This window comes from Coenobita brevimanus, chromosome 88, assembly GCF_032717465.1.
Source record: "Coenobita brevimanus isolate Jiangsu-jjx chromosome 88, ASM3271746v2, whole genome shotgun sequence".
Lineage (NCBI taxonomy): Eukaryota > Metazoa > Arthropoda > Malacostraca > Decapoda > Coenobitidae > Coenobita > Coenobita brevimanus.
In genome coordinates, this window is record NC_137041.1 from 11,000,302 (window position 1) to 11,025,750 (window position 25,449).

Below are 25,449 nucleotides of genomic sequence, written 5' to 3' on the forward strand. Positions count from 1 at the left end.
GGCCGAAGAAAGACTTGGAACGAGGTCATATTGTGTGACTTCAGGGACCAGGGATTGAATAAGAAGGGTGCCAGAGATCGAGGACCGTGAAGAGCTGCCATTTACTGACCAAGGCTGAAGCATGCAAGCTGTTGGAGCCTTTATAAACGATACGAAACGATCCGTATTTCTGACAGTGAAGGCTTTAAAGAAGGTTATAATAGCCCTAGAGTTCAGAAAATCTCTCCAAAGCAAAATAAAAAAAATAAAAATAAAAGTCTGGAGGAAGCATAATAAAAGAATTTAATGAGATTGCTGTAGTTAATTCTCTCTCTCTCTCTCTCTCTCGTCCTCCCCCCAGTGGCTTCCCTTCATCACGTTCAATCGCCATCAACGCCCCCTGGTCGTGGTGGGCTCCCTTCCTCCTATATTTGACCTCATCACTCGCAAGCTGGGTGTGTGGTGAGTTAAGGAGCGTTTTTTGACTAGTAACCAAGGAGATTCATTCTATACTATAGCTATCGAGTTTGGCTGAGTTGTACTACGATACAGTATATTATAGCCTGGCAAACATCCCTAACCTCATTTTCGGCACAGCTGATGGCAGTGTAGTCAGACTGGGAGGATGATTTCACTAGTAACCAAGGAGACTCATTCCTACATCATACCTAACGCCAATCTAATTTCATGCAACCACGATTTCGTATTCAAGGTGTGGCAGTGGCCTAGATTTGCCAAATTAATAAAACCCAACTATAGTTATAATATACTATACCTGTAGAAAGAAACATAATAATAGTATTATTAAGAGATTGTGGTAGCTATAGTCTGTCCATTCTTACTTGGTGGAGACTTTCATTTTGCACGTTATTACCCTTGTCTCAATGGCAGAAAAAAATGAGATTACTTTATAGAAGCCTTACACTGAATTAGCATACTAAACTCTCTCTCTCTCTCTCTCTCTCTCTCTCTCTCTCTCTCTCTCTCTCTCTCTCTCTCTCTCTCTCTCTCAGCTACCAATACGTTGTTCCTCCGACTGACTTCTACGGCAAACAGCTGGACAACGGATCATGGACCGGAATTATGGGCCTTGTCAGTAGGGGGGTGAGTTTTATACACAAAATGATTCATATATAGCATTTCTCCTTCCTTCTATCGGGCAGTCTCTAGCGTGTTGTGGGGAGGGCAATCAATGTCTTCCGTGCATCATTAACTCATTTCCTACCCTCACTGCACGCCCACACCCACATTAATCAGTGTCCACCGGATCACTTATTCATTTCCTATTCCCACTGCACACCGACACCCACACCAGCAGACTGAGTCGTCCCCGTTTCCAGTGCATCGCTATTTTTGGACCAGCCTATATATATATATATAGATAGATAGATAGATAGATAGATATAGATATAGATACAGATAGATAGATAGATAGATAGATAGATAGATAGATATAGATATAGATACAGATAGATAGATAGATATAGATATATATAGATAATGATATATATATATAGATAGATAGATAGATAGATAGATAGATAGATATAGATATAGATATATATATATGTCATCTCATCAGCCGTTTGAGTGTCCACTGCAGGATCTGCCTTTCCCGACCGAAGTTGGGACGTTACAGCCAATGTATCTCTACCAAGTGGCTTATGCTGTCTGGTAGAGATTTTATATAGGGTGTGAAGTGCTTGCAAGTGTAATTGTAGTGTTGGAATGGCTTTGGATGTGTGTGTAGCCTGTGAACCAAGTGTAATCGTCATGCGCAAGCCGACTGGGTGCAAGCATACTTTATAGCACGAGACACTGGTTCAACCACAGCACCCCTTGTGTCCGCCAATGCAATACTTGGCCAGGAGAACGCTTCCAAAGTTTATTACCCTGCCGGGGCGCGAACCTGTGGTAGAGTGGTAGAGTGTGCGTTTCGTACACGGGTGGACCAGGGTTCGCGCCCCGCCAGGGTAATAAACTTTGGGAGTGTTCACCCGGCCACGTACTGCATTGGCGGACACAAGGGGTGCTGTGCTTGAACCAGTGTCGCTTACTGTAAAGTATGTTTGCACCCAGTCGGCTTGAGCGGGCCGATTACATTTGGTTCACAGACTACACACATCCAAAGCCACTACAACACTACAGTTACACTTACAAGCACTTCTCACCCTACATACAATCTCTAAAAGACAGCCTAAGCCACTTGGTAGAGATACACTGGCTGTATCGTCCCGACTTCGGTCGGGATAGGCCGGTCCTGCAGTGGATACTCAAACGGATGATGATGATGATGATATATATATATATATATATATATATATATATATATATATATAGATATTTATATATATATATATATATATATATATATATATATACAGTAAGCCCCCGCGTTTGGCGATTTTCAACTTGGCGAAACTCACTTTTGGCGGTAGGGTGGCCACGGACCACCGAATGCGCGCTTGGCGATTTGAATTCAAACTTGGCGGTCCCCTGGCGGTCCCCCCCACTCGATGTGCCACAAGAACAGCCCCAAAAGCAGCCACAAGAACAGCCGCAACCTCCCCAGCCATCCCAACCTCCCCAGCCACCCCAACCTCCCCAACCTCCCCAGCCAAGCTTCGCTGCCCTCTTTAAGCTGGATGCTGACTTTTCTGGCTTCGATGAAGTGGATGATCAAGCGAGACAAATGGTTGCTAAGGGGGTCATGGGGGAGGAGGGGGAGAGTGATGAGGAAAGTGGTGGTAGCAACTAAGCTGCCCCCACTGCCACTCCGACGTCCCCAGCCAAGCAAGCCTATCTTCACTCTATTTACGGTTAGTTACAACCTTTATATCATGTCTTATTAGCTTTATTTATTGTTTATTGGTCTGTTTTCTACATGTGTATTAATATGTGAAGGCAAAAGATTTTATTTCAGATCGAAAGATGGTGTTTTAGGGGTCAAAAGGGGGACTTTGGCAATGACCAAAGACTGATTGAGGCACTTTATAGGCAATTTATATGGTAAATAGAACTCGCGTTTGGCGAAATTCGCATTTGGCGGTAGTTTCGCCAGACTAATTGGATCGCCAAACACGGGGGCTTACTGTGTGTGTGTATATATATATATATATATATATATATATATACACACTTGCATAGCTATTTATCTATATTATAGTGCAGTGGTTCTTAACCTTTTTTTGAGTCACGGACCCCTTTGAGAATCTGGTGAAAGCTATGAATCCCTTCCCTACAAAAATGCACATAACCACAGCATTTTGCATGCAATGAATATACTTTATTTTATTGAAAACTACCTCACGCAGTGTATGACATACACAAAGTATAAAACAGTCTTTACAAAGAATTTTTGTATTACTCTTTTTCATGCCAAAACTAATGGCCACTAGATGAAAAAATGAAATACATCCAACTTATGCAAATTAAACAAAACAAAACTTTAATTCTGCTCAAAAGTTCATTTCAACGAGAGGGCTGTTGTTGTTTGGCTTGAACAAGAAGATGAAAATGTGGAGTGGTCTTTGACAAGGAAACACTTATGTCATCGCTGACATCCAGTTAATTTCGACTTTTTGTTTTGATAGAAACAAGCGCTGAAAACCCTGACTCACAAAGGTATGTGTAGCAAACGGAATCACAGCAGCCATAGCTCGCTTTGCCAGACGAGAGTAGGCTTGTGTCAACGAACACCAGAATTCAAGACTTTTTTTTTTTTTTTTTTTTTCAGCTAATGATGCCAAACGGCATCATGCTATATCGCCAAATTGTTCTCAATTATTCTGACCTTCACGAACCCCCTGAAGCCCATCCATAGACCCCTTGGGGGTCCAAGGATCCCAGGTTAAGAACCCCTGTTATAGTGGATTTGTTTTCAATTCAACACAAAATGTAAATATATGTTATATCGTTACGAATATCTGGGGAAACCTCTCGTGTTAAAGTCGAGAGGGAATGAAAGCATTCAAACCTCAGTCCGAACTCAACAAACTTCCTTAATTTTCCTGACAACACTAACTCTAAAGACATCCACGTAACTTTTTTTTTTAAATAAAATGTTGCATCATACTGTCATCTGTCCTCACTAAATATACTCACACCGTTCAAGTCATACACTGCACACTTACACGTGATACCCAACCTATCACCAAACCCTCCTCTGTCCCGCCTTCCTTTCCTTCACACTCACAATTACCAGACATTTGAGGTCTGGCTACCGCTTCACTTTCACCGGCCTCACGCCCAGGGGGCGTCATTTGGGGGGGGGCAGCGAGGGGCGCTTGCCCCCCCCAAGCTTTCTGAGGGGGCCTCCAAATCAACTACCATACAATTAATGAAAAAAATATAAGGTTATCACCGTGAAATTAAAAATAATTTGTGTTTAGCCTCAATACATTTTGAGTGAAACATATCTTGTGTGTGTGTGTGTTTGTGTGTGTGTGTGTGTGTGTGTGTGTGTGTGTGTGTGTGTGTGTGTGTGTGTGTGTGTGTGTGTGTAATAATGTCAATAATTTACTAGGTATATTAAAGGATGTCAATGCAAATATGTTCCTAGCCCGCTGTTCAGTTAACTTCAGTATCGAGCTGCCTTTTCTATTGTATTCTGGCTATCATTAGTAGCTTTTATTCATCTTAGGAAGTAGGTACCTGTAGGTAGGAGTCTTAAAAGTTCATTTAGATCAGTGGTTCCCAAAGTGGGCGTCGCTTTACTAGTTGAAAAGCTTGAAGCTCTACAGGCATCATCATCCTATAAAGTGGATATCTATCTATCTATCTGTATACTGTATATAGATAGATAGATAGATAGATAGATATGTTTCCACTTTATAGGATGATGGTGCCTGTAGATCTTCAGTTTCTTCAACCAGTAAAGCAACTATCAATACTGACTTAGCCACTACATCATCCCCTAATCAAGACTCAGATTTTATTCCTGTTGATGAACCAGAAGTCACATTAGCACATACTGTTGCACTGAACCAAGATCAAAAAGATACAAAAGACAGTCTATTTACATCACAAACTCCAGCTTATATCTAAGTCCCTCTGTCAACCAAAACTGCCAAGCTACCCAAGCAATCAGAATAACAGGAAATTCATAAGTCCCTACTCTGATATCTTTTCTTGGTTAGAATACTCGGTCTCGCAAGATGCGTGTTACTGCATTCCATGTAGGCATTTTGCTGGAGCATCTGTTCGTAAGGGGGAAGGACTAGGTAGGGGGCCGTTTATTGATGGTGGAACAAGGAAATGGAAAGATATCAGTACCCTTCTCAAACAGTATCAGGCAAGTGAAAGACACATTAATAGTATGATAGCTTGGTCTAATTTCAAGAATATTCAGTCAGGGTCTACTCAGTCTGTAGCATCTTCTCTATCTTCAGCTAGGCAACAAGAAATTGAGGACAAGAGAGAACATGTAGAGTTACTTTTAAAAGTCACTGCATTACCGGGAAGGAAAGGCCTGTCTTTTTGTGGACATAATGAAGGTTGTGATACATTAATTTCAGGAAATTTTGTAGAAATTCTTCACCTAATTGTTGAATTAAATCACTCTTTAAAACAAAAGTCAGATAGACGATATGGCCCTTACGCAACCTCTCGGTACCCGGTTGAGTTGATATCAGTTGTTGGAAGCCATATCAAGGACACAATTTGTGCTGAAGCACCAGAGTTCAAGTACTTTTCAGTTATGGTTGATGAAAGGATAGACCTGTCAAAAAAGGAACAGATGGCTATTCTTCTGCGGTACTTCAGTGAGGATATTGTGAAGGAACGTGTCATTGGAACCTATCACATGGAAATGGTTGATGCGCAAGTTTAGCTGATTTTATATATAAGGAGATAGAGCAATCTGGTTTAATTTGGTCCAACTGTGTGGCTCAGTGTTATGATGGTGCTAGTGTAATGAGTGGATGCTTCAGCGGGGTTCGAGCAAGACTACGGGATAAAATTCCCCAAGCAGTACACATACATTGCCATGCACACAGGCTGAATTTAGTACTGGTCGACAGCATAAAGAATACCAGTGGCCTCTCTTCATTTTTTCCAGTTATTAACACACTGTACACATTTGTTGCTGACAATAACACAGGGAACCAGCTTTTCATAGAGGCACAGAAAGCAGATCTTCAGGTTTTGACACCAGAAAAACCAACTATAACTAAACGGTCTTGCTATTATAAGTCAGTATCAAAGGTTAAGCTTCGCAATGGAAGTTTGCTATCATTGCTTAATACAGTTTCAGAGGGTTCTGATTCAGAAGCTGCAGCAGAAGCAAATGGACTGTACAAAAAGTTAGAGTCTTTCAGGTTCGTAATGGATCTACATATTATTGAACAAGTCCTTAGATTTACCAATAGTTTGTCAAATCAGCTTCAAGCAAAGGAAGCCTAACTATCTGAAGCTTGCTCTCTGATATCTTAAACTATTAAAGAATTGCAGGTCTTGAGAAAGGACGAGGCTTTCTCTGATGTTTTTGACAAAGCTTAAGATTTTACTTCAACATATGAGACTGATACTGACTTGAACATTTCAGATCAGTTGAACAGACTTGAGAGTATTCAGAAGTTATCATCAGGACTAGAGCTTCTTAACTGATTCAGCTCTAGGGAGAAATGAGGTGAATACTTGTATTGCTCCAAAGACTGAAATCAAAAGAGCATATTTTGATATATTAGACAGATTTCTCTCAGAGCTTGATATTCGCTTCACACAAAACATGCTCCTGATAGAAGCCATGAATGCACTTGATTTAAATTCCAGAGACTTTCTAGAGTATGAGAAGCTTTCTAGTGTAGTACAGTTTACAAAGATATATACATACGAAATTCTTCTGGTCCAAATATTTGTCGCAAAAAGAAATTTTCTAAGTAAGAGTGGCAAGCCAAAGAATCTGAATGAATTATATGAACTCAAACCATTAGATTGTGCGTATTCAGAAATAGCGAAAATTGTCAAAATTCTTATCACCCTTCCAGTGACTAATGCAGGCAATGAATGACTTTTTTTTTTTTTTCAGTACAATACTTAGTCAAGATATATCTAAGAACCCCAATGAGAAATGGTCGCTTAAGTGACTTGCTACTTATGGCCTCACAAAAGGTACTTGTTAAAAATTTTAATTTTAACATCCTGGTTGGTAATTTTAAACAGCAGCAGAGATCACGGAGAAATCCACTGTTGCAGTAGTTTACTCATTTTTCAATGCAATAAATATACGCAGTTAAGTTTTCAATTTCCTCTGATGTATTCTGAAATTAATATACTCCTCGTACCTGAGCCTCTTCCAAATTTAAAAACTATGGTTTTACTTTTCTCACCTCTTAGTGTAGAGCTTACTTTTTCGCATTACTTTATATGGTTCGTGGTATTTTTTTGACTAGTAAGCTAAAAGCTTTCCATTTTTAATTATATTACAAGTTTACACTTTTCATTCGCAATTTTATATTCATTATCTTTTCATTAGGGTATAAGAATGAAATCAGCTTAAGCTTTCACCAATACAAATATTTTTAATGCTATTTGGATTATTTTCCAAGGTCATTAGCGTATAATGCAATGATATGTACTTCAACATGAACTTTAAATTACATATTCAACTTCACACAAAAATACTGCCAATGATAGAATATCCATTATTATGGAGGGTGAAGTGCTTGAAAGGGTACATCAGGGAAGAAAGGTTGCTGGTTCCTTGAAAGCAGTGATAAGAAATAGGGAAGTGAGCATGGAAGTGAAAAAGTTACTACATGACAGTATTGTGATACCAACTCTAACGTATGGAAGTGAAGCTTGGACGTTGTTGGAAGGACACAAGGCAAGAGTGAGAGCAGTGGAAATGAGTTATTTAAGAGGAGCCTGTGCAGTCACATGGAGAGACAGGCTGACAAATGAGGATATAAAGGAGCGTTGTGGTGTGGATGTGGATGTGATAGGAAACGTTAGGAGGAATACACTGAGGTGATGTGGCCATGTGCATAGAATGGAGGGTGAAAGCCTGACGAAGAGAGTGTATGTGAGCGAGGTGGAGGGCGGGAGAGGGAGGGGGAGGCCGAGGATGAGATGGAGAGATGGGGTGGAGAGGTATATGAGTTTTTTTTTTTTTTATGTGTCCGACTCTCGGCATAGGCTTCACAGCCTGCTTTCAAGGCCCAGTAGCCCTTCTCCGTACCGCACGCCTCTACATGTCACCACTTCTGTGCTAACACCCATCGTCCATACTGAATACATGCTAGGACTGTCTTATACAGGACTGGTGTACTGGTATTAGCGGGGGTATTTTTACAACATGTCGGCGGGTCTTCTGGTAGATCAGTAAAGTCTGATTTTTATGAAATTCAAATCCTTAAACTGTTCCCTGCCCCAGCGGGATTTGAACCCGGGTCCGTTAGAACTACAAGCCACCTCTCTACCGATTGAGCCACAGACTGGAAGCAGGGCAGTGGAATGGCGTGGGACAGGGCGACGTGGAGGCGATTTGTTTGTGGCCACCCCAAACGGGATTAAGGCGGCTGGCAATAGATAGATAGATGTGTGTCATGAAGTAATTGGTTTAACAAACAATTATATAGATTATTTATATTTGTTTACAGTTTTAATTCCCTAAGTATAGCTTTGCATGTGGCTTCAAAATGCTCGCTCGCCACCCCACCCATGTGGGGAGGTGCGAGTAGGGGGGCCTCCTAAATAGCCTATGCCCCCCCCCCCAAGGAAAATTGAAATGACGCCCCTGCTTACGCCAGTGCTTCGAAAGGTGGGTAACGCGGAACCTTCCCTGACTGTACCTCACCGTTGTTATTTGAGCGCGTTCGTCAGTCTATGGTCCGCCGATGTCGTCTGTGCATTGATGTTGGGGGTAGACAAATGGAACACCTACTGTAAGCCATTTCTGAGGTATTGTATGTTAATGTATGAAGATATTAGGTACATCATGTATTAATAAATAGTTAATCAAAGTCGGATATTTCAATACAGTAATCTTTTCTGTGACAAACAGATGACTTGTAAATGACTGTGATCTCATATAAAGATTATAATTACACTATATTACAACTATTTCATGTTCGCATAACCGCTTCAGTCATGCAGTCTTTAACATTAATATCTACACTTTTGTAAAACAGCATACACAGGATATCATTGTTTCACTAAAAATATTCAGAGTCTGAAAATGTTCAAAGCCTCAAATTATTATATATTTTACAATGATAATAATTATCCAGCCATTAAGTCCACTGCTGAACCGGCTCCCCTACCTTGTAAGGTTAGGTAGGGGTGGATGTGGCAAATAATGCCACGTCATCACCACAGGGGATGTTGTGATATACCCCAGCCATGTCACGCCAAATACACCGCCTCCCTCCCACCTCAGCGGTCACCCATCCAAATGCTATCCACTGTCGACGAGACGTAACCTCTCCAAGCACGAGAGAAGCAGCCTACCCAACGTGGCACGGCGGGGGGGCTATTATGAATTTATTATTACTCAAAACTTTACAGTACAGCATCATAGTTATCTGTATTGAGCAGTGGAACTGAGTATGGATGTGAACATTGTAGTGGAATGAAAAATATGGAAATATATAATATTACAGATTTTAACTGGGATATCTTTTCGGTTTGTAAATGAAACTGTATTATCATCCCTATACATAATAACATTAATAACTAAACAATGTAGTCCATAAACTAGGTAACTGGGGTGGTAGGAGAAAGCGGGGTTGGGGTGGGGGTGGGGAGGGGACCACGGCCCGTGTTCGGAGTAGAACACGGGCTTGGGCCACAATCATTAAGTCATATAACTTAGTAAAGGTTAGTTTTTGTGAACTTCGTTATAGGATAAAGTGATTTTGTTTTTAAATGATGAATAAGCACCCAAAGTCTAAGTGTTGTTCAAAAACACCCTACACACACACACACACACACACACACACACACACACACACACACACACACACACACACACAATCCCTAACAACCAAACGGGGTACTAACACAATTTCTCTTCCTTGTGTCATTGGCGTAGGAAGTTAATATGTCTACAATCGTGACGGTGAGCGAGGAGAGAGCGAGATATGTGGACTTCAGCGAGAGTTTGTTCATCGACTCACAGACCATCATCCACAGGCAACCCCAATTTGGTTCAGATCTGGCAGGATTTGTGAAGCCATACACGACAACTGTAAGATCTCAAGGACTTGCAATGTTTGTTAGTTGGAAATGGTTATGCGGTGATGGTGGTGGTGGAGGTGGTGGTGGTGGTGATACCAATACTAACACTGGCGATGATGATGATGAAGATGATGATGATGATGATAATAATAATAATAATAATAATAATAATAATAATAATAATAATAAAAATAGCTAAGACACCGTAAAATTGTCCAAGGACAATTTTGATAAAAACTTCCCACAGCCATTGCCTACTAGGAGCCGAGCTATAAAGGGACCTTGAGGTTAAGGTCGCTGATCTTGTGCATGTCACCTTAGCTCATCACAGCATAGTATAGGAAGGAGGAAGTGCATGGAGCTTTTAACACAATGAGAATTCTTTAAGACATTTGCCATTAAAAAGACAGCATGAAAGGAAGCGAAATGTGAAGACATATTTTGCCTATCTATTTATCTATTTATCTATCTGTATCTATCTATCTATCTATCTGCCAATCTGTTTATCTATCTGTCTCTCTATCTATGTACCTATCTATCTCTCTGTTCATCTGTTTTTCTCAGCTGTGGCTTTCCATCCTCGTGACGATGCTGGTGGTACTTCTTGGAATATTTGTGGTCCTGTGGTCCCAAAAACAATTACAGGAAAATCAATGGTATGTATCATCATAGGCCATTTTTTTTTTTTTTTTTTACTATTAGAGAGATAAACAGGTAGATAAATAGACATACTGATTGAGTGACTGACTGACAGAAGTAGACAGACAGGCAGATAGAATGACTGACTGGTCGACTGATTGATGGCTGACTGGCTGATTAATGGCCAGACACACAGATATATAGATAGACAGACAGATAGATCGACAGATAGACAGGTAGACAGATAGACAGACAGATGGACAAGCGGATAACCAAAAATAGTGCATTGGTGTTACAAGCATATTTTTAAGGAAACTGATGCATAAGTACACAGAACCCTAGCTAAAATTATAGCAATGTTAACTAATTTGCTACACATCTGAAAGACATCCGATAGTTTGTGGCAATTCTGGGAAAATAATTAGGTGGTTTTTATGCTTCCTTGATTTCCATTTTTAGGCGTCACCCCATCTTCAGGTGCGGGTTAGCTTCTGGATGATGATAATTATTAATATCTCATAAAAAATTCTCAGGTGTACTGTGGCTAAATTAACTGACGATAAACTGAAAGACTAATTAATTGACTGACTGATGATAAATTAAGCACAAAGAATACGTGGGTCATTTTCCTTCCCCCCTGTAGGATGTGGAGTGACAGACTAAGGAAGGAGGCACAGAAGAAAGAGGAAGAGAGGGTAGAAGGACAGGAGGAGGAGGGAGAGAAGAAAAATAGAGAAAGAAAGGACATGGCAGGGCTGTGGACAACTTCTTCCTTTTGGACCATTCAGGCTCCGCTTGGACAGGGTGAGTGGATAGAACTGAAATGTTTATCATTATCAGCAGCAGCAGCAGCGGCATCGTTGTCTTCATCATCATCATCATCGTCATCATCATCATATTGTTAAGTCCCCGTCCCCACACTGCCACAGGCTCCAACAGCAGTAGTACAGTACAGGAAGGACGTTGCCCAGTGAGTTGTTCTTCTTATGGTCAGCCTTTAGGTGTGCAGTACACAAGATCAACTGAGGCGAAAATAAACACTGGCTCCTTAAAGTTCACTGTCTTTATTTTCCAAGTAATTCCACTTAATTCTTTCCAACTTCACTGTTCTCACAAGCACTGGAGCTATACACACTTTACTGTTATTACACTTAATGTTTAACAACACTTCACAGCTAGTACACTTGATGCTTGCTAACACTTCACTTATTACACAAGTACTGAAAATAATCTTCACTGACAGTAAATACACTTAATACACTTCACTGTCTTCTCAAGTTCCAGCGATATACAAACTTCTATAACTCGTCACTGTTTGCCACTGTTTTCCCAAGTACCAAAAATATACAACCTTCACTGGCACTCAAACTGACTGCACTTCACTCAAACTGACTTGACACCCGACTAAACTTGTAATAGTCTCTACACCATCTTATATAAGCTTGCATTACTCTCGAAACTTCTACTTCTCCAACATTCTAGGACATACTGTCTTGCATCAGCCCCTAGCAACAACAGTTACCAACTACGAGACATCAAAACATTCTAGAGTTTTCCTACATTACATAACACTCCAAATCATTTACCATACGAACTTGAATTACATAATTTAACAAGCAATCATTTAAATAAAACATTATGGAGAAAAAGCACATTAAATTAATGCATAACTTACGAAATAACTACGCACACAAACAGCAGGCTAACTGGCAACTCTGACTCGTACAGGAACTTACGGTACCAGAAACGTCTTGAAGGTACGAGATTACCTAACTGGCAAATCCCCCTTCATAACATTACCCCCTCCCTAGTTCTTTGTCGTCCCGACAAAACTACACAGTATATACAAACATAAACCTTAACCTTAACGAAACATCCAACTATTCACAAAATAATCTTTCAACTTATCAGGTCTTCTTCTATGCCACTTCCAACGATGTCCTTGTTCCTCCACACAGTCCACACCTCCTGGAAGGTCTTGGTCCTCTTCTTGACACAGCACACATCACAGGTCCGACACCACTCTTCAACATCCTGATGCTGCCAATCCAGTAGAACTTGTGTCGCTGCCGGCTTAGAATTGTCTTCACTCCCAGGTGCCCACTAGTAATCTGGTTATGGGACTCATCCAAGATCTCAGACCTCATCTTCTTCAGAACCACCAGTTGCCAACACTCGCTGAGGCCATTGGGCGTCTCCCACTGACGCTCCAGTAGTCCATTCCAACGAAGATGGTCCCACTGACTCCAGCAGCTCCCGGTCGCAGGGCCCAACCTGGAAACTCCTCCCAATGATGGTCACACTGCACTCCGCTGCAGCTACTCCAGCACCGGTTGCAAATCTGCACCCTCCATCTGCATCCTCTCCAGGTCTTCTCCATTCGACGCTGGCCCCGTCACTACAGTACAGCTGCATTTCTTCCTATGATTCCCATTCCTACTACACTCCTTGTTGTCTGTTCCTCTGTCTTCTCGCACACTATGCATCAAGGTTCTCTTGCATTTCTTCAGTGGTGGGTCTTCTGCAGTCTTCTTCTTATCATCCCAACCATTCTGATCCGCAAGTAACTCAAACTGTGCATGGTAAGCTTCCCAAGATACTCTACCATCACTTTCTTGAGGTTTCTTCTTAACTGGATCCCCATTATAGCCATGCACTGCACTGGTTTGGGGCCTAAAAACTGGGGCATCATAATTATGTCCAGGACTTGAACCTCCAACATTCTGATTATTCAACCCTGCAATGCCATTTTCACATGCCCAAGATCCGCCAAGATTCACCATACGCTGTCCATTCCCTTCATACGCTCCCTGTACACTAACCTGAGGCTAAGCAGTGCAATATTTCTCTACAGCCTCCATATTTTCACTAATTAACTTCTCAGGATCAACTACATGCTTCAGCTGGCTATCTACATGCTGTCTGCACTCTATCACAGTTCCCTCACTAATCTTTAGCTGGTTGTCTACATGCTGTTTGCACTCCGTTACTATTTCCCCACTAATTGTCTTCAACTGTTCACCTACATGCTGTTTACACTCCACCACATTATTGCTTACCTCAAACTTCTGCTGCTCTAGCTTGGCATCTACTTCCTCCTTAAGCTGTTGCTGTTCTTCCTTGATTTCCCCAATGAATGCATCTGGCTGTCCATGCATGGTCAGTTGTAATTCTCCTTTTTGCTCCTCTGATGCCTCTTGAAGTTGTTCTTATCGTTCTTTTTGTTCTTCACGTTGTACCTCTAGTTGTTCATTCTGTGGCATCAATTGTACACTTCGTGCCTGTAATACTTCTTTGAGTTCTTTCTCTGCTTCATTCAATGAATGTATTTGTTCTTCAATTTTGTTCCTGTGCTCTTTCTTTTCTTCACTTAGAGTCTGTAACAGTTTTTGGAGTTGTCGAATTTCTGCTTGTACTAGCTCCAAAATTGCCTCCAATGGCACTTCGTCCTCCTGCCCAGCTGGAGATCTAGGCTTCACACCTTCTGCTTTCATGTCGAAGGTTAGACTCACTGCAGCCCTGAAATAATAATCCTCACTCCTGACACCAGTGTTAAGTCCCCGTCCCCATACTGCCACAGGCTCCAACAGCAGTAGTACAGTACAGGAAGGACGTTGCCCAGTGAGTTGTTCTTCTTATGGTCAGCCTTTAGGTGTGCAGTACACAAGATCAACTGAGGCGAAAATAAACACTGGCTCCTTAAAGTTCACTGTCTTTATTTTCCAAGTAATTCCACTTAATTCTTTCCAACTTCACTGTTCTCACAAGCACTGGAGCTATACACACTTTACTGTTATTACACTTAATGTTTAACAGCACTTCACAGCTAGTACACTTGATGCTTGCTAACACTTCACTTATTACACAAGTACTGAAAATAATCTTCACTGACAGTAAATACACTTAATACACTTCACTGTCTTCTCAAGTTCCAGCGATATACAAACTTCTATAACTCGTCACTGTTTGCCACTGTTTTCCCAAGTACCAAAAATATACAACCTTCACTGACACTCAAACTGACTGCACTTCACTCAAACTGACTTGACACCCGACTAAACTTGTAAGAGTCTCTACACCATCTTATATAAGCTTGCATTACTCTCGAAACTTCTACTTCTCCAACATTCTAGGACATACTGTCTTGCATCAGCCCCTAGCAACAACAGTTACCAACTGCGAGACATCAAAACATTCTAGAGTTTTCCTACATTACATAACACTCCAAATCATTTACCATACGAACTTGAATTGCATAATTTAACAAGCAATCATTTTTAAATAAAACATTATGGAGAAAAAGCACATTATATTAATGCATAACTAACGAAATAACTACGCACACAAACAGCAGGCTAACTGGCAACTCTGACTCGTACAGGATCGGTACCAGAAACGTCTTGAAGGTACGAGACTACCTAACTGGCAAATCCCCTTTCATAACATCATCATCATCATCATTTTTGTTATTATCTTTTCATAATATTCTGACAAAATGGACATTAGCAAATCAGCCTCGGGATCCCCAAGGAAGGAGATCACAATTATTCCCATAAATGGCTGATATCCCAGTGAGGACCACTCATGACGTGTGTGTGTGTGTGTGTGTGTGTGTGTGTGTGTGTGCCATGATAATGATGATGGTGGTGGTGTGTTTGTGGGGGAAGGAGTATTATTCAGGTCCCCCCTGGGGGTAGGGGGGTTTTAAGAATACTCCCCCAGTATCCCTGCTTGTCGTACGAGGCGACTAAAAGGGTTGGTGGTGGGTTAGTGCCCCACCCCGTAAAAAGAACTAACTAAAAAAGCAAATAAAGCGCCTCGGACCCGGACGGACCATACGTTGATGACTAAGGAACGGACAAAGGACATTCTGAGGGTAGGAACGTGGAATGTGAGAGGAGTGAATGATGAAGTGAAAGAGAGAGAGATTGTCCAGGAGCTTGAGGATGCAAAAGTGGATATATGTGGATTGACTGAAACTAAATGGAAAGGTGAAAGGATGAGAGAATGGGAATACGGTGTAGGTATATGTGCGGGAGTCAGTGAGAATGAGAGGGCAAGAGAGGGAGTATGTCTGATGATAAGCAAGAAGTGGAAGGAGAATATAAGAGAGTATGGAACAGTGGGTGCAAGGATTGTATGGGTGAGGATGAAAGCAGGTATACAAGCATGGGCGATTGTATGTGTGTATGCTCCAACAGAGGATCGAGTGGCAAGAGTGAAAGATGAGTTTTGGGCGAGAGTAGAAGCATGTATGGACAAGTTTGAGAGGAGCGAGAGAGTGCTGTTGATTGGAGACATGAATGGCAAAGTCGGGAATGTACGAGTGGATGGAGTGGTTGGTCAGTGGGGTGTGCCAGCGGAAGTAGATGGGAATGGTAGTGCTTTGGTGGACATCTGTGCTGGTAAGGGGTTGGCAATAGCCAACACCTACTTTCGTCATAAGATGATCCACCGGTATACATGGAGAGTAATGAGGAGGATGGATGGTGAACTTGTTGAACGAAAGGCAATGATAGACTACGTGTGTGTGGATGAGCGAATGAGAAGACAAGTGTTGGATGCAAGGGTGTGGAGAGGGTGGGGGAATGGAGTCTCGGACCATCACTTAGTGATGGCCAAGGTAGAGCTGCAAAGAAAGTGGTTGAGGAGGCGAAGGGGAAGACAGGAGGAAGCAGCTCCTGTGAGAAGAATGGAGAAATTGCAAGATAGTGAGAAGAGGACAGAGTATAAGAGCATAGTGGAAGAAAGATTGGGAAGGTATGAGCTAGAGCAGATGGAAGGGGTGGAAGACGTATGTAAGATATTCACGGAAGAGATAAGCGCAGCGTGTGAGGCGGTTTGTGGAGTGAGGAGGAGATGCAAGGGTGTGCAAGGGACAGCATGGTGGAATGATGAGGTGAAACGAGCTGTGGAACAAAAGAAGAAGGCATATGGTGAATGGTTGGCGAGTAGAGGTAGGGGAGAAGATGAGAGAGAGAAGAGAGAGGTATATGTGAGCAGGAGAAGGGAGGTTAAGAGACTGGTGAAGGAGAGTAAGAAGAAAGTGGATGAAGAGTTTGGGAGGAATCTGAGTGTGAAATGGAGGGAGAGTAAGAAATTGTTTTGGAAGGAGGTAAAGAAAGTAAGGCAGTGTGAAAGGGGAAATAGTAGGGGAGTGAAAGATAGGAATAATAGATTGTTGGTGGAGAAGAGAGAGAAATTGAGGAGATGGAAGGAGCACTTTGAGGATTTGTTGGATGCAGAGAGTGAGAGCAGTGTGAGTATAAGTGGTTGGGGAATGGCTGGGAGAAGAAGAGATGAGAGGAGGGAGGAAGAGATCAGTAGGTCGGAAGTAGTGGAAGCGATGAAGAAGATTAAGCTGGGAAAGGCCCCAGGAATTGATGGAGTGTGTGGTGAAATGCTTAGGTATGGGGGTGAGATTGTTGTGGAGTGGATATGGAAGTTGTGTAGATTGGCTTGGAAAGAGGGAAGGGTTCCAAAGGACTGGAAATCAGGTATAATTGTTCCTCTGTACAAAGGAAAAGGGGAGAGAGAAGTATGTGGTAACCATAGGGGTATTTGCCTTCTTAGTGTGACTGGTAAAATATATGGTAGAATACTCATTGATAGGGTTAGGCATATGACAGAGGAGCTAGTTGGAGAAGAACAAGGGGGATTAAGGAAGGGAAAAGGGTGTGTAGATCAGATATTTGTTCTAAGATGTTTAGTGGAGAAGTATCTAGAGAAGGGAAGGAAAGTGTACGCTGCCTTCATGGACTTGGAGAAAGCTTATGACAGAATAGATAGGAAAGGTATGTGGAAGGTATTAAGAATATATGGAGTGGAGGGGAAATTGTTGAGTGCTGTGAAGAGTATGTACGAGGGAGCTAGGGCTACAGTGCAAGTGGATGGTGAGCTGAGTGAGTTCTTTGATCTCAATGTGGGACTGAAACAGGGTTGTGTAATGTCTCCATGGCTGTTTGATATATATATGGATGGGGTCGTAAAGGAGGTACATGGTAGGGCAGTGGATGTGGAGGTGGCCCTAATGAATGAGGGTGAGATTTGGAAGCTTCCGGTGTTGCTGTTTGCTGATGATACAGTATTGTTGAGTGAGGATGGATGGGAGTTGCAAGGTTTGGTGAATGAATTTGGGACAGTGTGTAGGAGGAGGAAGCTGAAAGTTAATGTAAACAAAAGTAAAGTTATGGTGTTTGAGAGGAATGAAGTCACAGAGTGTGCAGTGAGGTTGGATGGTGAGGATATGGAGAATGTGAGTGCATTCAAGTACTTGGGTAGTGTGATGAGTAAGGATGGAACTTTGGGGGATGAAGTACGTGAAAGGGTACAGCAGGGAAGGAAGGTTGTTGGCACGCTGAAGGCAGTGATGAGAAATAGGGAGGTGAGTATGGAAGTTAAGAAGTCACTGCATGATGGTATTGTGATCCCTACCCTGACGTATGGAAGCGAGGCGTGGACCTTGCAAGAGGGGAACAAGTCAAGAGTGAGAGCAGTGGAAATGAGTTACTTGAGAGGAGCATGTGGAGTGACATGGAGGGACAGGTTGACGAATGAAGAAGTGAAGGAACGTTGTGGGGTAGATGTGGATGTGGTTGAAAAGATTAGGAGAAATACACTGAGGTGGTTTGGACATGTGGAGAGGATGGGGAGTGAGAGACTGACTAAGAGGGTGTATGTGGGTGAGGTGGAGGGAGGGAGAGGGAGGGGTAGACCGAGGATGAGGTGGAGGGATGGAGTTGAGAGGTACAGTATATGAGGGAGGGGGGGGTGAGTTGGGGGGAGGGGAGTCAAATGGTGGGTGACAGAGTGACTTGGAGGCGTTTTGTCTGCGGCCACCCTTTGCGGGATTAGGGCGTCGGGCTATAGATAGATAGATAGATAGTATTTATGGCATTTATCTAACCATGCTCCTTCTTTGTTGCGTTTGTTTTCGTGAAGTCAATTGCCATAATCTTTCTTCCTCCTCTTCTTCGTCCTCTTGTTCTTCTTCTTCTTCTTCTTCTTCTTCTTCATCCTTGCAGCGTGGTGGCGTGTTCCGAGTCAGCCGTCCGTGCGTGTGGTGTGTGGGGTGTGGCTGCTGATGGCTCTCATACTCAGCACCGTCTACCGCTCCAACCTCAAGGCCATGCTCATCGCCCCAAACCTCCACCTTCCCTTCAACAGCCTCGAGGAACTTGTCCAAACGAACCTCAAGTGTCTGGTAGCTGACGGGTCCATGGTTTTCCGGTATATGATGGTAGGCACACCATCCCTAGCTTTTTTTTTTTTTTTTTTTTTTTTTTAACCCTCTGGCGAGACGAAAGTGGAGGACAAGGGCTCGTATTCCCGTCGGCTGAGGAAGTTCCTAACATCTTTTCCTAAGTGATTTATTTTGTTTATTATGCCTTACTGTTCTGTTCTGTTCTGAGTTATGTAAATCCTTCCAATATTGCAATGCTATGCAAAAATAACTTACAAAAGGATATTAACCAGCCATATTCAAAAGCAAATCGCCAAGGAATAGGTGTTAGGGAGCTTCCTCACCCGACTAGAATAAGAGTCAAGGTTGTACAAAGGCCAAGAGAACAGATGTTTGCTTACGATCACACAACACACACACACACACACACACACACACACACACACACACACACACACACACACACACACATAAACCGCTAATATCTACTCACCTGGCCTTACTCCACACTTGTCTTTCACCTTCCTCCCGCCAGGTGAGGCAAGGAAACTAAGGATTGTGACTGTACCTGTGTTAATTTTCTCATGCCAAGATGACGAGGTATCTTCATGCAACTCTAAATTCTGATGCTGGAGATGGACACCTTCGTGTGGTTGCATCGTTATAACCAGGAACTCAACTGCCTGGTTATGCAAACGTCCCTCACCTACTTCCCTATCTGCTGAAAGGAGGATGGTGGACTGAAGGAGGATGATAGTTTTAGCCTGCAGTCCACCGAGTTCACTTCTCGGAAGAGCCTGGGGCCACCACAACCCTGTATTCCCTCCTACAATAATCACCTACTCTAAACATAACAACCTAACCCAAGCTACCTTAACTTCATCTCATTTACCCATGCCTAACAACCAAATCTAACCTACTTAACCTAACCTAGTCTCCACCTGTCATTCAATAACATCCTTCTACTAGTCAGGCACCTTCGTACGTCACTGTATAAGGGTAAAAGATAGCGTTATAGGGGTGTTACAAGGACGGTAGGACAGAAACAAGGAACAGACAGTGAAACAAAAGAGAGCTGAAGTAGACAGTGGTATGGTGTAGGTATGGTTATAAGGCCAAAACAACACCCCCCACCCTACTCCACCAGGAAGCCCCCCCGGACACCGCCCTAGGTCGCTTGAGGAAACAGGCCGTGATACACAACGACGTTCCCCGGGGCATGAGAGAGCTGGCACAGGGCAAGTACGGGGTCATGTCCAGCATCCAGAGCATCTTCTTCGTGATTAGCAACACTTTCTCGCAGGTTCGTACCGTCATTTAATCACCTTCAACATTTTCTTTTAGGTTCGTATGTGACTCCCTCGCAACACATTTTCATTCCTGTACAGTCATTAGAAGCACTTTTTTAAGAATCTGCACTTTATCTCAGGTTTCTCTGCAACTCTGTAACAGCAACACTTTCTAATTTTCGACTAGTCAACAGAAACACTTTCCTTAATAACAGCTTATTCATTATCAGGACTTTCTCTCAGGTTCTCATGCAACTCTACTTTTAACACTTTTTTTTTTCATGTTCGTATAAAACTCTCTCATTAACACTTCCTTCGTATGCAACTTAACCATTATCTGCACTTTGTATTAGGTTCGGATGCATGTAAGGCAAGAGTGGCCAGCCTCACTCGTCCCTGAAATGGCATTATGTGAGAAAGAACTCCAACCATCACTTGGATATAAACCTTTACCGGCTCAGTTAGATTAGAGCACCTTAACCCATTAAATCATCACCGTCATTTGGTTACATGGTTACCATCCAGCGTAGTAAATGGTTTCAGGGTCTACTGGAAAACACTTGGCTTGTCGGTCTAGTGAGTGGATGATGGGCTCCTCTAAGTGATTGTATAAGCTGAATACAATCATTGAGCAGCAGGTAGGAAAAAAAAATGGAGACGCCTAAACCACAGTGTTAAAAAAACGATTGACCAGTACTGAAGATTGCCTAAGGAGGTAGGAAAGGCAGGTTGGTAGGTGGGTAGGCAGGTAGACAGGTGGGCAGGAATATAGCTTGGTATGTACAGTAGGTAAGTAGGTCGGTAGGCAGTAAGGTACCGTTTTCATTACCAGACTTTAAATCATTCTTCAGTCGTAACTGCAATTTATTATCGAGGATGGACAAGGAGAAACTATAAATTTACGATGTCACAGTTCTCTCTGCAGATAGAAACTTCAGTCACAAAGGGAGAAGAATCGTTAACCGTCTTCTGTTTTTGCAAGAAGGGAGGGTACAGACACTGTCCATGTCTCAGTTCTTCCTGCAAATCAAAGTCTTAGTTACGAGAGGAGAAGTATCATGAACTATTTTCTATTTCTGAGGGAAGGCAAGATGTAGGATATTCTCATGTTTCACTTCTTCCTGCAAATCAAAATCTGCGTTAGTGCGCGTCCACACGTGTATCCGAACAAGTGCTGGCAACATATAAGCAACACAATAACGAACACGCTGCAAACATGTTGGGAACAGCAGCGTCCGGATCATGTTGGCAACATCATGATGAATTCTCAGCTGCCTGGTACGGACATACTTATCCCATCACCTCTGCTGCCAGCGTTCGAAGCTGCACTGAAACATGTTTGCATACATCTGCCCAAATACTGCTGCAAACATGTTCCCGAACATGTTGCCAGCCGTGTTGCCAACATATGTTCGAGAGCACATGTGAACGTGGCCTTACGAGGTGGAGTGGGTCGTAAATGTCTACAGGAATTCCATCCCTAGATCTCAACACAAGACACACCTACTCCAGTGATTGATTCCGCTCAACCTCGTTTTGTTGCTGTTGATTAAATCCAGTCCGGCTGCCTGGGCAGACCCGTCGACCACAAGTAAGAGACTGCTTCCGTGGGATCGTCCTACGGGTAGAGTACAGTAAATACACGGTGCATGGATTCAGCGCCCCCTAATGATAGACAGTGCCTCACAAGGATAGGACCAGTGTCCTTCCCATGGCAAGATGCAGGTAAATATGAGATCTGGCTCCCGGGTGGGCGGTGCAGCTGCTCCACCCTGGGTGCACAGTGGCATCACGTGTAAACTTCTCGTCAGGGCCTCTCATAGCCTCGCATATGATAATGTCTTTCTACTATATTCTCGCTCTCAACCCACGATTCTCTTGAGCTTAAGACAGACCTCTCGTAGTGAAGGGTTTCGAAACCTAATATCACTGCCTCGTCATTACAGACCAGAACGTGTCCCTACTTCATCATGAGGGAACCGCTTCTCTCAGCTACCAACGTCGCCTTCGCCTTTCCCAAGAACTCAACCCTCAAGCACAGAATAAACCCTATGTGAGTTATCGAAAAGATCCAGGAGTTATTATAAGAGGATAATTCATTTTAGATTCTCCGTCTGACTGCATTTCCTATATTAAAAACCAGTGTTAAGTTATGATAAGTGTGAGTATATAAGAGGAATTAAACTTCGAAAGGAGGGAATGATAATGACTATAAACCATTTATTTTGGGTCGGAAGTGAGTGGAATGAGAGTTTAAAAGCCCTTTGATTTTTAGGAATGTATAAATATTAAAGAACCAACTCAGTGCAAGTTTCTGGAGGCATGATTTTGACCATCTTAGTATTCAGGGGTTAGGTTATTGTCACTGGCTCCTAGTAGTTTCGCATACCTCACCCACAATATATTTTTAATCCTTCCCATCCACCTCCATCATTCTTATGATGGCCCGACTCAACTTCCCATGCACAAAGGTTCGATGTGTACCGATGTCAAGTATACCGTAACTCCATCTTTCATCTATATGTATAATGGAAGACTTCATGCTAAATTAACGCGTATGAAAGTCCCCACTAAAAAAATATAGCCCGAAAGAACAAAATGCGCATAAAAAGCCTGAGTGAATTAATGGAAGACTTAATGTGGAATTGGGGAAGGGAATCTGCCTATTCACACCACCACCACCATCACCATTGTAATCAACATCAAACTTGAGAGATGTTTCTTTACTACATACAAAATAAAAAGTAGACTGCCAAATACAGCCTTTCGTCACATTTCTCTCTGAACAGCATCCGGAATCTCAAGGAATTCGGGCTGGTCGACCACCTAAGCAGGCGTTTCCTCACTGGGCTGGACAACTGCCTCAGACGCCAAGGATTCGGCACCAACCTCCGTCCACTCGACCTGGGGGACTTCTACGGCGTCTTCTCTGTCTACGGCGCAGGTGCGGGTGCTCCTGACAATTACCCCGTCTTTTAAATGGCACAGGAGGATAACACTTCTCCCTTGGCGATATGATTAAAATTAGTTGTTTTCTAGGATAACACTTCTCCCTTGGCGATATGATTAAAATTAGTTGTTTTCTTCACACACACACACACACACACACACACACACACACACACACATATGGATTGAACTCTAACCTTGCCCTATGACCTTGACCCTTGACTGATTTTTCTCAAAATTGAATCCCTTTGTTCTTACCTGACCTTTAACACCTCCATCACCTTTGACTGCAATAAGATCAGAACTATATGAGTTGACTTTGCTCTGTGACCTTGACCTTTAATCAATCATTTTCAAAAGTGAATAGTTAAATTTTCTGTATTATCCTCAGCCCTGACACAAAGCTTGGTCTAACTTGGACAAAACTTGTTTAAGCTCTCCGTGCCCTGTGATCTTGACTTTTAACCGAGTGTTCTAATAAACAGTAAGTGTATTCAATCCTCCACAGGTCTGGCGGTGGCTACTATTGTGTTCCTGATGGAGGTGGTTGCTTCTCTGGCACGTCCCCGCTCCACCTAGTGACTCTATCCACCATCCCACCACTGGTCCATCCCCACCCCATCCTATCTCTAGTTCATTTCCTATCCCTGGTCCATCTGCGCCCCCTCCCCAGTGACCCTATCCACTATCCTATTCTCTGGTATATCCCCGTCCTATGCCCACTGGCCCTATCCACCATCCTGTCTCCAGTTCATCCTCAGTCCACATACTGAGTCTATCCACCAGTCTATCTCTGGTACCTCCCCACCCCTTCCTATCTCTGGTCCACCCCCGCCCCATCCAGTGGCTCTATCCACAATCCTATCCAGCAAATGGCCCATTACAAGGAGTGTTTCTGTAGTTAAGATTCAAAACAACTTTGACAGCAGTAACCTACACATACCATTTCCCACGATGCTTGAAGCACTGCACCGAGAACTACAAGCATTTACATAGCGGAAATCAGAATTAAGATGAACCTACTCGTATACTGTCAAGACCGAGGATGAGAAGGTGTCCAATTCACCTTACAAATAAAGGGAGGATATATATTTATAGGGTATGTAACAACTGCATCTGAATTATATACTGCAAGGGTGGGCATCAACAGCGTCTATAGTTGGACTTGCAAAGATATTAAATGCTAAGCCTCATTCACCAACACGATTTACATTACCCTGTCAGCTGCGTCACTTGTAGGTAATATGTAGCAGCTCTGTGTCAGACTTATACATGTGTAATTTTGGTTGAGGACAAAGTGACATGGAGATGTTTTGTTTGAGGAGACCCCTTGCGAAATTAAGGCGCCTGGCTGTAGATAGACAGGCAGATATAGATACATACATAAATACATACATACATACGAAGATGGTAATTTCGGTGAATATAATTAATAAATAATAGTTGAAGATTAAATCACGCTTCTTCCGTACCGTAGTGTTGCTTGCCATGTACAGTGCTGAAGAGGGACGCCTTCATGTGGCGACACCGATGTAGCCAGATTGATCAACTGCCTGATTATACAAACGCCACTCAGCTACTTCCCTATCACCCGAAAGGAGGAGGATGAACTGCAGAAGATCAAGTCAAGCCTGCAGTCCACGGGGTTCGCGTTTCAGACGTACACCTGTGGCTACATCAACTACAACTACCACTACCACCACCACCATTACTACTACTACTGCTACTACTACTACTACTACTGCTACAACAACAACAGCAACAGCAACTACTACTACTACTACTACTACTAGTACTACCACTATTGCAGAGCCTGTATACGAATTGCAATAAAGATGCACAAATATGACTGCATGTAATGTTTGAATTATTCCTGTAAATTTCCTGCACCATTTGTGAAACTAACAAGGGGTGGGAGGGAGCTGAGGGACGTTTGTCTTTGCCACTGAACTACATAAGCCACAACTGGACGAAAATATGGGCCACGCTAGAGTAAAAATGGTATGATACGACTTTATAATTCCCTTTCATCACCATTCACCTTTCCCTGCACCATATTAATTAATATATTGAAGCAGGGTGCTTCCTAATTCATGATATATCAAGATTAATGAAAATCAAAGCGCGCAGGTGAGACTCAGTGTGTGTTTGGGAGTCACTGAGGTTGGATGGCGGGAATGAGAGGGGCTTTGAACGGATCCTCCAACTGTCTCAAAATTGGGATCGCGTGGG

General features: G+C 42.7%; 2 protein-coding genes across 2 annotated transcripts in view; both read left to right on the forward strand.

Moving 5' to 3' along the window:
- Window positions 1-987: 987 nt before the first annotated feature.
- LOC145411180 (ionotropic receptor coreceptor Ir76b-like) lies at window positions 988-23,796 on the forward strand (the record flags this gene model as incomplete). Its single annotated transcript, XM_080281235.1, has 7 exons — window positions 988-1,083; window positions 10,013-10,199; window positions 18,822-19,036; window positions 20,127-20,282; window positions 22,215-22,321; window positions 23,058-23,212; window positions 23,726-23,796. Coding segments are annotated over 7 exons (987 nt in total), but the record flags the coding sequence as incomplete, so codon positions are not given.
- A 1,598-nt stretch (window positions 23,797-25,394) lies between these two features.
- The window catches only part of LOC145411181 (glutamate receptor ionotropic, delta-2-like), a 12,210-nt gene continuing 12,155 nt past the window's right edge, over window positions 25,395-25,449 (forward strand). The window contains exon 1 of the mRNA XM_080281236.1: window positions 25,395-25,448. Coding sequence (XP_080137362.1) covers window positions 25,395-25,448 — 54 coding nt within the window. The remainder of the gene's footprint in view (window position 25,449) is intronic.